General features: G+C 48.6%; 1 protein-coding gene across 4 annotated transcripts in view; it reads right to left on the bottom strand.

The window, feature by feature from the left end:
* sipa1l1 (signal-induced proliferation-associated 1 like 1) overlaps positions 1 to 12424 on the bottom strand; it is a 76546-nt gene that overhangs the window by 29181 nt on the left and 34941 nt on the right. For 2 of the 4 annotated variants that reach the window (XM_029116934.2, XM_029116935.2), the window contains exons 2-6: positions 3955 to 4941; positions 3538 to 3723; positions 2875 to 3369; positions 2405 to 2621; positions 2024 to 2154 (exon numbers count right to left, since the gene is read on the bottom strand). In XM_029116934.2, the coding sequence (XP_028972767.2) occupies positions 2024 to 2154; positions 2405 to 2621; positions 2875 to 3369; positions 3538 to 3723; positions 3955 to 4683 (1758 nt within the window). In that variant the 5' untranslated portion in view covers positions 4684 to 4941. Of the gene's footprint in view, positions 1 to 2023; positions 2155 to 2404; positions 2622 to 2874; positions 3370 to 3537; positions 3724 to 3954; positions 4942 to 6487; positions 8497 to 11111; positions 11768 to 12424 lie in introns of those variants that run through there. The other 2 variants (XM_029116936.2, XM_013140264.4) reach the window with 2 other exon arrangements.

The raw sequence follows: 12424 nt of genomic DNA on the forward strand, positions 1-12424 counted from the left end.
ACAGTGTCCAAAAACACACCGCCGCACTGTAACAACACAACAGTGTCCAAAAACACACCGCCGCACTGTAACAACACAACAGTGTCCAAAAACACACCGCCGCACTGTAACAACACAACAGTGTCCAAAAACACACCGCCGCACTGTAACAACACAACAGTGTCCAAAAACACAACGCCGCACTGTAACAACACAACAGTGTCCAAAAACACAACGCCGCACTGTAACAACACAACAGTGTCCAAAAACACAACGCCGCACTGTAACAACACAACAGCATCATCATTCCATTTTACACAGGTAGTAAGAGCCACCGCCAGTGTGTGTGTGTGTGTGTGTGTGTGTGTGTGTGTGTGTGTGTGCGCGGCCTTGGCTTCTCACTGTTCATTCATTCACTTACAGTAGAGGCACTTATGGCTAAAACTAACTTCCTGAGGGGATCTCACACACTCCACCCTCCCCCCTCACACAGGCTAAATCAAACTTCAGGAGGGGACAGTATAAATAATAGAGAGATGGACTTTCTATGTGACAGTAAACAACCTGCCAGTCCCTTATATTTTACATTCAAATGATGCACAGTGTGCTTGTTTTTAAAGCCCATTATTTCAGTTGAATACTTGTACTGTAACCTCTTATTTTTTAGGTGTGTATTTATTTTATAATCCCACCCCCCCTTTACCAATTTTGCGATATCAAATTTGTAAATATGCTTCACTGCATCAACCCCTCCAAAGCCCTGCAAAAACTCTGCTTCAAAGCCTCGGGCACCATGGGTATGCCCCATCACGTCATACCCACAATGCCTAGCGGCCTTGTATGTGGAGGTGTAGTTGGGCTAAGCACTGTCAGAGGTTGGAGGGGTGGGTGTCAGGGTTGTGACGGCTCTGCCCATTTCTAGCAAGCTGTGAGATAACAAGCAGAACAGCCTGGCCGCATAGAGTGGTGGCTGGCCACAAAGCTCAAACTGTCAGGGGAGAAAACCGATGGCAGGATGTGGGAATATTTTAAAATTATAAACAGAAAGATGTGTGTAATGGTGATTACAAAGGCCCAACTCCCCATGCTCTCACAGAACAGAAACACAGCCGTGTCCTTGGGGGTTTTATATGGCGAATAAATACAGGCTGTCATCATCATGGTCAAGTGTACTGCAGTGAACGGTTAATCAGTGGTCGCCATGACTCTGGTCCTTACAGAGATCCTGTGGGTTAACTTGACGTGAAAGGCAGCGCCACAGCTGCAGGAGAGGAACCCCAACACTGGTCTAAAGAATTCTCCTGTGACGCTGTCTCAACCCACACACTCTCTCACACATCTGCCCACCTTCCTGGCTGAAAATAGCAGCGAGCAGAGAAGAGGAGGTGGTTTACTGGGAGCAGCTATTAGACCACCATTAATATGCCTGACACGTAAGCTGCCTCTGTAACCATTTTCTAGAACTGTCACCATTTGTAGAACTGTCACCACGTTCTATTAGTGGAACCACGTTCTATAACTGTCAACACATTCTACCCATCTAACTGCATTCTATAACTGTCAACACATTCTACCCATCTAACTGCATTCTATAACGGTCAACACATTCTACCCATCTAACTGCATTCTATAACAGTCAACACATTCTACCCATCTAACTGCATTCTATAACAGTCAACACATTCTACCCATCTAACTGCATTCTATAACTGTCAACACATTCTACCCATCTAACTGCATTCTATAACTGTCAACACATTCTACCCATCTAACTGCATTCTATAACAGTCAACACATTCGATAACTAACCACATTCTATAACTTTTACAAAGTTTTATAACCGTCGTCAGGTTCAATAATAAATGAATGAAACTTCTGTATAAATTAGCTCTATCACTGAGTAACCAGTAAGAATGCTTTGATCAATAACGCCATGAGAAATTAGAGTACATAGAAAGGAATGGACTAGAAAGGTTATTAGCTTGTGAGGCTCCAGTTCTGTCAGAGAGAAGGTAACAGGGGCCGTGGCCGTGTGGCTGTGTACCTCGCTGGTTCTGAAGATGACTCTGTAGTTGTACTGCTGTCCATGTTCCTTATGCTCGTCCAGTTTCTCTCTCCTCAGACTCACAGCCACAGGACCCAAGGTCTCATCCACACCCAGGTAGTTCCAATGCTCTGGATGGGGAGAGAAGGCAAGGGGGAGCGGGGACCACCCGGACAGAATAAGAAAAGCCGCAAACTGAAATTCACAACCAGAAAGCAACCTCCCCTGCTTGGAGAATCAGTTGTCGGAAACAATTGTTTATTTCCGGATTAAAAACCAAAATCTGAGAATTGAGTATGTGAGAGTGAGTTTGTAATGCAGACCTCGCTTGAGAGGAGACACCAGGGAGGTGTTTCAGAAGGCCTTCGGACCACCCCTCACCTCTCAGGTAGAAGTGCTTCCTGTAGTAGTAGGCTCCCAGGTCGCAGTGCTCCACAGACCGCTTGGCCCGGTCGGCGTGTTGTCCCTGGCCGTCTTTAGGGGCCTCCAGCACGGACACGCCGGCGTTGGTGAAGTGAGGGAGGGAGGTCTCCAGGGGCCCCTCCTCAGAGCCGCCGCCGGAGCTGCCAGAGCTACCTCCGCTGCCTATGCTGCCCTGCTGCGGGGGGGATGGAGCAGCGTTAGCACGTTAGCACGTTAGCACGTTAGCGTGGTCATGGGGGAGTGGTCATATAGAACGTGTTGGTGGCTACGGTGCAGACTGTCTATCCCGCCCCACTGTTCTTAAAACCACCAAGACACTTTCTTTTCTTCCCTTTTGTCCCTGCGGTCCTGAAATTCCAAGTTCAAAACAGAACGTGTGTGTGTGTGTGTGTGTGTGTGTGTGTGTGTGTCGTGCATCCTGCACCGACCTGTTTAGACGGGCTGATGTTCCTCTCCCCCTCTCCTCCCAGCTCGTTTCGGAAACACGGGCAACTCAGAACCAGCTCATTGCTCTTCTCGTCTCCGGGGTCCAGCGCCGGGTTGGTGACGTGCCCGCCTGGTCCGCCTCCCAGACTCCCCTCCTTCCCGCTGAGCTCCTCCTGAGACCCGCACGGAGACCCGCCCCCACTGCATACCCCGCTCTGATTGGAGGACAGCGAGGCAGCGGCGGCGGCAGACGCCCCGGTGGTGGTGTTTTTGCGTTTGCCGCTGGACTGCCGACCCTGCACGGCCTCGTTGAGGTCAAACAGGATGCTCTGCACGTCATAGTGGGCGAAGCCCTTCTGGCAGGCCCAGGGTTTGGGTGGCGGGCCGCCAGAGTCCTCCCGCCCCCCGTCCTCCGCGTCCGACCCGGCCCGGGACGTGTCGCCCTCTGCCTTCACGCTGCGGAGCTTCCGGAAGATGGACTCGCCGCCCGTCTCCGACTGGAACGGAGTGAAACCATGATTTGGGTTAGAGTCACCCAGGCACACGACAATAACGGTTCCAAGTGACCTCGCGGGAACGAACGCCAATTATGGTCCAGACCACGCAATCGGTCAATCGACTTTCCATCGCTAAACGAAGGAAGTGCACTTCCTGTGACATAATACCTTGGACCTCCTCTTCAGGTGTTTCTCCCTTTCCTTCAGGCGGCTTGCGGGACTACCTCTGGCAGGACCCAGGGGTCCATCGGGCAGGTCCAGAGCAGCTTGTTTGTGCGGGGCCACCGTCAACAGCTCCCCAAGTCTGTCCGGCGCAGGGCTGCGTTGATCAGGAGCCTCCTGGGATGTGTAGCCCTTGGAGAAATAAATAACATGTATATATTATTTCACAAAAAGGTTAATAAATAACAGCGGCCTTAGCCAGGACAGTACAACAGCACATAACAGATGACGACACGTCAATGCAATTGAATAACAAAGACTTTGTATAAAGCACCAGCATACTCAGGTTTACAATGTTTTGTCGTTATCGGCAACGCACTCTAGCACACAAAACTCATAAAGAACCACGGATTAACAACCCACTTTGAGCATATCGAAAAAGCTCTCCCCGGAGCCAGCATGTTTGTCTATGGAGGAGGTGCTGCCATACTCGCGGTGCATGGGGGTCCAGCCGGAGAAGGACCAGCCCTCGCCCCCGTCCCCCTCCAGCTCCGAGATAGTGATGTCACTGTTGGAGCGCTGGCGAATACGCCTCATGCCCTTCCGCGGCGAGCCCTGGTAGCCGTCGGGGGACAGGTAACGGTTGTCTTTGCCGTGGTGTTTCCCATGGTGCATCTTGCTCTTCAGAGTGTTCTGGATGTTGCGTAGCATGGACGAGTCCTGGGGGCTGATCAGGTGGCCCAGCTTGGCCGACAGGTTGCTGTGGGCCGTGGTCACAGAGCCAGAACCCGAACCAGAGATCCGGTCTCGTTCTTTCTCCCCGCTGCCGGCCGACCCGCGTTCTCCGGCACCGGACGATGACATTGTGGAACTCGGGGAATCCGTATCCACGGTGATGTGCCAGACGCCGCCCGACCCGTCCCTCTTTGGGGGCCAGTCCGCCACGCGGGCCCTGACCCCCATCTTGGGAACCCCCGGAGTAGAGGAGGAGGAGGAGCCGGACGAAGAGGAGGAGGTGAGGTGGGCGCTCTCAGAGCGAGGCGGGGGTGCGCCTCCATTTGGGAGGCAGAGCCGACGTGTGTAGAACTCGTCCGAGGCGGGGACCGAGCCACCAACCGAGCGCTCAGTCTGAGACCGCTTCAGACTGGTCATGGTGAGGTGGAACCAGGGCAGGAGAAGGGTTAAGGGGTCAGGGGTCGGTCAGCTCAATGAGAGAGGTGGAGCATTCTGCCCATTGAGGGGAGGGCGGGTGGGGTCTCTCAGAGCATGGGGGGGGGGGGGACTGGAGCCGCGAGAAAAGAAAAAAGGGAGGATGCTGGAGCGAGGGAAGACAGAAGGATGTGGGTGGTGCTGATCCTCCTCAAGTCTGCATCGTTCTTCTTTGCCTCTCTGTGGCGGACAAGCTGATCTCTGCAGAGGACGGAGGAAAAAGACATGGAGATACTGGGTTAGGCATGCTTGTCAGCGAGCCACTGAGTGTGGCTAGAACAAAGGTTTATCACCAGGAACAAAACTATACTTAGGCTCAGACTTCCTGTCGTGACAGGTGTGTGGGACAACAACGAGCACATTATCTAAACAAGACTTCCTTGGCCCAGCATTTATTCAAATCATCATTCAAATCATCATTCAAGACGGGCCACGACATTCATTTTCAAAGCAATTTAATTACTATCAGGTGATGAAACAATCATTATTGAACAAGTTGTGTTATCTACACACAATGCATGGGAAGCTGCTTTGACAGCGGTGCTGTTTGGATTAATTCAACTACAGTGTTGCTATAACATCAATTAATCAAATGTATTTATTTATAAGCCCTTTTTACAACAGCAGTTGTCACAAAGTGCTTTACAGAGACACCCGGCCTTAAACCCCAAGGAGCAAACAACAGTAGTGTTGAATTTCAGTGGCTAGGAAAAACTCCCTAAGAAGGTCGAATTTTAGGAAGAAACCTAGAGAGGACCCAGGCTCAGAGGGGCGACCAGTCCTTTTCTGGCTGCGCCGGGTAATATATTAAGAGTCCAATTGGAATAATAAATACATTTCTCTGGGCTAAATCCAGAGTCTATTTGATTTTAGACTAGGTCAGAAGTATGACCAGGTGGACAAGGACAGGGACAGAAACGGGCCCCCCAAACCAGGTAATCCGCAGGTGTGGACCAGGACCTCATCTCCTCCTAAAATTAAAAACTGGAGGAGACTGAGAAAAGTTAGTAGTGCATTCCTCATATCCCCCAGCACAATAATATAGCAGCGTAACACCTTGGAACTCAAGATATCAACCATCTCAAGATATCAACCACACCCGTTCCAAAAAGGCATACATGGAGGAGACAGAGTTCTTAAATCCCTTTATTTGAGACAAAATCCTCAAACCATATGAATACAATGGCACCCTGAACCATTTCACAGAAACCAACACATTTTAACAAGAGACGAAGACACGAGATGAATCACTAAAATGGATATGAGTAAAAACAGTAACAGCATGGGTTAGTGTAGCAGTCTATTTTATATACACGGTACATAAGCACATTTCACTTGATTCAGTGACTGTCAGTATTTCTCTGTAACATTATTTCATGAGTTCCACTATTCCCTCTAGTAGTATTTCATATGACTGCATGAGTGTCAGCATTCCCTCTAGTAGTATTTCATATGACTGCATGAGTGTCAGCATTCCCTCTAGTAGTATTTCATATGACTGCATGAGTGTCAGCATTCCCTCTAGTAGTATTTCATATGACTGCATGAGTGTCAGCATTCCCTCTAGTAGTATTTCATATGACTGCATGAGTGTCAGCATTCCCTCTAGTAGTATTTCATATGACTGCATGAGTGTCAGCATTCCCTCTAGTAGTATTTCATATGACTGCATGAGTGTCAGCATTCCCTCTAGTAGTATTTCATATGACTGCATGAGTGTCAGCATTCCCTCTAGTATGTCACCTACCGTATTTAACAATGGCAACCACCTCTGGGACTGACAGTTGCAGTGCAGCGGGATAAAACAGGTTCAGGGCCACCAGCAATCCCCCTCCAACATGTCCCCTACAAAGTTCCCTCCTGTCGCTGGGCTTTAAATGGGGAACAGGGTGTTGTCAAAGACACCCGAGGTGAAAATGTCCACTGGCAGCTGGAAAACACTGTTAGTGTTGTGACCTGCCACTGCTGAACAGAAACTGCGGAGTTTAGCTGCTTCGTTAAGCTGGCAGTCGGGGTGATGTCATGGGTTGCGTGGACATGGTCGGGCACAGAGACAGAGACACACAGAGACACACAGAAACACAGACAGACAGAGAGACAGACAGACAGAGAGACAGCATCCAGGAGGAGCACTAGGGACCCTGCAGCTCTCCACCTGTCAACCCTCTCATTTAGGAATGTCAGACTCCACTGAATCCCAGCAAACACGCGCCGAGCGCTGGCCTTGCTCCGCTGGTCCGAGGACAGGCAGCTACACACTAATGAGTGTGTATGTGTGTGTGTGTGTGTGTGTGTGTGTCTGGGTGTGTATGTCAAGCATCTGCGTTGTCCTGGCCTCACCATGCAGCTGTCCAGGCAGATGGAAGGGATGTCCATAATTTAAAGGTGACATTATCTCCCGACAGAATAGAATGTAATAGCTGGAATGTGTGTCACATTCAACAGTTCTGCGTCCCCTTGTTAGCCAGACAGCAGAGACCAATGGATTGAGGAGCTCAGGTAAATACTTTCCAGGCAGTTCTGCACAACACGTCTAATGAACAGATTCCTTAAAGCCTAACGACCTCCAACATACTGCACAAAGCTACTTCCTGCATACGGGAGGAGTTGATCAGGTCCCGGTGAGTGGAAAGAACCGCGTGGTTTCAGAGAACGTGTGTATAATGTGCATAACTACGTACTGTTCACATCCACCCAGAGGGCGGAGCCAACGCGAGAAGACTACCACATCACTTCAGCTGGTGACATCATGGACATCATGACCGCCGACGCTGAAGGTCAAAGGTACTACAGCTCTGTCTGACACACCCCTAAAAGACCAGAAGTATAGGCTGATCTGTCTGCATGTCTGACACACCCCTAAAAACACTACAACTAACAGCTGCTCTACATACCTGTCTGACACACCCCTAAAAACATTACAGCTAACAGCTGCTCTACCTACCTGTCTGACACACCCCTAAAAACACTACAGCTAACAGCTGGTCTGTTCTTGCCTGTTTGTCAGTGGGGATAAATAGGTATGGGTCATTGCCACTCCTGGAGAAAGATCCAGGAAGTGACTTAAGCGTCCACACTGGCCATGCCTCCAGTCAGGACGTCACGGTGTAGTGAACCCCTGAAACAAACCTAAACAGTCCTGTCAGCTCTCCGATTAGACAAGTGAAGTGGCCGTTGTCTGTTTGAGTGGATGACGTTAGAATGTGAGTCAACCTGGGTCTGTGAAAGCAGGCCTCATATTATTCCAGCATAATTGCAGTGTAGCTAGTTTCCTACTCCTTAATCAAAGGCCATTGTGCTTTAAATAATTTCTCAGCGCTCATCTATAATACACGGTTCATTCATTCAATGAAAAAATAATTAAATGCCAACCAACAAAAAAAAAAGAGAAAGAACATAAGAATAGACACGGTTATTCAAGTCAAGGCACCGGGGAATTCATGGCAATCTCCAGCGCTGACAACTGCCGTTCCAGACCATGATGCACCATGTGACCAAGGCAACAGCTTGAATAACAGAATCAGTGTGCACATTAGATTTTTTTTTTGAAGTCAAAGTAACTGCAGCTCTTCGAGACATCTATTCCCTGACACAGTGGCGCCGAAACACACACACACACACACACACACACACACACACAAAATGGCGTACGGTCCGACACAGACACCTGGAGTCTGTTGTGACACGGTGAGTCAGTCATGGTCAGAGAGCGTTCAGTTCCCACACAACTGCTGGCTAGAAGGGAGAGGCGTGCCAGTATGCCAATCAACGCAGGGAGGAGTGTGTGTGTGTGTGTGTGTGTTTGGGGGGGGGGGGGGGGGGTTAACTACATTTGTAGTATCCAAATAGACAACTTCCTCATGGCGCCTGGCTAAAGTTCATTTTTCTTTTTGATTTTTGATATTACAAATGTGATTTTTGATACTACAAAAATAAAAAAAACTTTTGCCAGGCGCCACGAGGAAGTTGTCTATTTTGGCCAGTGGGGCGAGTTATAGGGAAAAGATTTCTATTGAGGCTAGTCAGGGAACGAGTTAGAGATCGGTTTTTGTGTAAGGTTTAGGAATAACGTTAGCACTCTGGGTGATGGTTCAAGGACATTTTTCTGATAGGACTCCGAACTATTGGGAACCATTTTAGGATGGCAAAACGTAAGAGCTGTGTGTGTATATGTTAGCGTACAGGTGTTTTCAGAGCTGTGGAGGAGCGTGTGGAGCCACACGGCATCTCCAGGCGGAGAGAACCTCAGGCCCGTCTGATCAACCCAGACTGTCTGACTCACAAACATGTCTTATTTCCACAGACCTACCCACGCAATCAGACACCTCTCCCTCTCTTCTCTCTGCCTGGATTAATGTCCTCAACTTCAAAGACCCACAGACTCGAGCCAGCCTGACTAAACTACCTCAGACTCTAGCCAGCCTGCCTCAACAACCCTCCAACAACGTTTCACTTTGTCTATGTGCAATTCAACTATGTTAGTAGCATTTCTTACCCTTCAGTTTATTATGAGTTTTTTTTTAATGTAAGATATACCTTTTTTAAATTCTGAACACACACACACACACACACACACGTTTAAAACATTAAACACCAAACCATGGTGTGACATCTACATTTCCCAGTCACGTCCTTTTATGAAAGCCATGCTACGTTCTGTGTCAAGAAGATCAGCAGAGGAAATAAACATTGTCCTTTTCACACATTCAGCCAGACGGGCAAGTCCAGCCAGCCAATCGCCAGCCATTCCAAAAACCAGACAAGCACACATGCAATTGCCAGTCAGCCAGCGAAGCGAGACAACAGCCAGTCAGCCAACCAGTAAATGACTAGATGCAAAAAACTAAATACTTCTCTCCACCACTTCCTGTGTAAAGCCACTCAACCAGGTCAGGTTGGTCGGTGTCAACTTGAGCCCAAGAGTTCAGATGTTAACATTTGAAGTTAGTGGAAAGATGAATGCAGAGGGATGAGTGTTACTGACCATTTCCCCACAGGGTGTAGGGTTAAAGTTGGGGTTAGGATTAGGGGGGGGGGGGCTTCCCCGCTGGCATTTTTTACCAGGAGCACACAAGCTCCTTGGAGGACTATTGCAGGCGCACACAAATACATTTAGGAGCCCAATGAAATTGTTTAAATTGTCTAGTGCATAATAACTATGGACAAGAAGAGCTGAAAACACACTACACAAATGTATATTCGTGGGGGTCTTTAACCTGTTTTGTTATGAGGGATACTTTGCTTTCAATTAGGCACATTCTTCTCTCTCCTGTAAATGTTCCCTCCATCGGTGTACTTCACAGTTAATATCCTACTCTAAAGGGGGCCTAGAAAATGTTTTTCTCAAATCTTTCCAAACATGCTTTCTCAGTTGTATTTTTCCTGTCTCCGATAGTTTTTTGGGATCCTTATCTACTAATACTACAAAGAGAAAAAAATCCCAAAACAAATGGCAGTCCATTTCAATAATTCAATCACATCAATATAAAAATGTCTGGAAAATGTGTAATGTTTTTGTGTAAATGTCCTTTAACAGCTAATCAACAGAGGAACATCTGGTCTTTGACAAACACAGCCCACCACTGCTACTATTTTAAACAAACAACAGTATGACTTTCTACAGGGACTCAGGGGCTTTCAACTGTCTTCAGTCTCCCCGCTCTCCTCCTCCCTCGCTCGCTCCCGTCCTCCCTCCCAGACAGTCTCTCCCTCTCTCCCCCTCCCTCCCATGCCCGTCTCGCTGGTGTAAAAACACGAAAGGGCTGAAGCGTCACTGGGCCCAGTTAGTAGTGTCTGACAGGCCACAACAGCAGTCGGTACCAGGTCAAGTAAGAGTGAAATAAGCCCACGCATATCACGGGAATGAACGGAGACTTGAATTGCAATGCCCAATCTATTTATTTCATTTCAACAGCGTAAAAGGCCTATGGTACAGGTGACCCGGTGAATCTTGCTGACAGAGCAGATAAGAAGCATGTGGCCAGAGCAGGGATCCACCATTACACGGGTCAACAGCACGAGTCGGCCCGGCAGAAACAGGACATAGCCAGTGGGCTAAACCAAGACACATGGATGACGGGGACCAGCTCTCAAGTTGTTTTAATGAACTAATTGGCAGAATGACCGATTCGACTCGCTCTTTCATTGAAGCAGATGTCTCATTCATCGGAAAAAGCCCACGATGTGGCCAACTATTTTCATGACTATTTCCCTGGTTAAATGGACAGACGTAGGCGGGACACGCCAACCAGGACTGTGCGCCTTCATACTGATGCATGCAAACGTAATCATATCAAAGGGCGGTATCGACCGCACGCCTAAAGGGGAAGGTGCTCAATAAAAATGGCAGCTCAATAAAAAGGCTTCTGCACCTGTCGTTATAGAGTCAGGTCTGATGGGGAAATGGCTGCCTCGTGGTCAGGGGTGGCCTTCTGGACTGTAGAGGGGTTCCAAGTTGGTTTGTGGCAGAGCATGAGAACGCCCCTCTAACCAAAGAGGACAACTGTGGTGGCTGAGGTTACCCCCCTCCCTTCCTTTTTAACCCTCTCCTCTCTAGATGCCTCACCCGTCCCTTCAGAGAAAAGGGTAAGAGAGGAAAGCAGAAAGAAAACAGGAAACAGAGCGAGAGGGAAGTGGAAATGGAGGAGGAAATGATGCAGGGAGGAATAAAGTGCAGTCTGTGGTCTAGCAGTAGCTCTCGTGGGTTAACCACATATAACCCCACTAGAGACCAGGCTTCAACCTGTCTCTCACCAATCGCTATAGCCTGTCATGTCAAAACTGTGTCAGTGAAGTGTAAAAAAAAAAAACCTGTCAGATATCAGAATACTTTGGCAAGACACAGTATATTGACAGGCAAAGGCTTTTTAAGGACTGGTTTTGGGAGAACACTGGTAAAGAGTGGAGACTGAGGCTCAGAAACATCCCTGACGACAGGGCCAACCTGAGAGTCGGTTTTGGACATAGAAAAGTATTTTAGGGACAGATTTGAATACCAGGGCCGTAGGACATCGCCGCTGTGGTTCACCTGACTTCATTACACAGCGGGCGACGCAATGTATTCACACTACAGCGATCGTGGTGGGGGGGGGGGGGGGGGGGGGGGGGCTGATGCTGTGCAACAATTAATACGTTAAATAAAAACGTATATAGCCTAAGTGATCCCCTTTGGGCTGAGCGCCAATGGAAGACACCGCCATTTAGTACAACACTGCTACCATCCAACCTTAAGGCATGGATTGATGAATAAATAAACCACACACACACACACACACACACGTCATTTTATAAAAGTTTCCGTTCCATTTAGCAAAGAAGCACAGCGTCTATAAATAAGAATAAAAGCAGTAAAGTTGAGGACATGGTGTTTTAAGAGTATTGATTTGGAGTGGGTGGCTTGGCTGTGGGAGCTCTTATCGAGGCGCTCTTCCCTTAAGGGGCTTGTCGATGTTGTACAGAAATAGGGATCGCAAGAGTTGGAGAGAGCGGAGGAGAGAAGTGGACGGAGAACGCAGCAGCGGACGGAGAAAGAAATGGACGGAACGCAAGACAGGGGAGAGAGGGAGTAATGGATTTCTAGGAAGAGAACGAGGGGGAGAGAGAAAGAGAGAGAAAGAGGGGGAGAGAGAAATGTAACACAGGTTGGATTGAGGCTTTATGGACACCGCTCAGACCGGGAAATCCA

Source organism: Esox lucius, chromosome 23 (assembly GCF_011004845.1).
Source record: "Esox lucius isolate fEsoLuc1 chromosome 23, fEsoLuc1.pri, whole genome shotgun sequence".
Classification (NCBI taxonomy): Eukaryota; Metazoa; Chordata; class Actinopteri; order Esociformes; family Esocidae; genus Esox; species Esox lucius.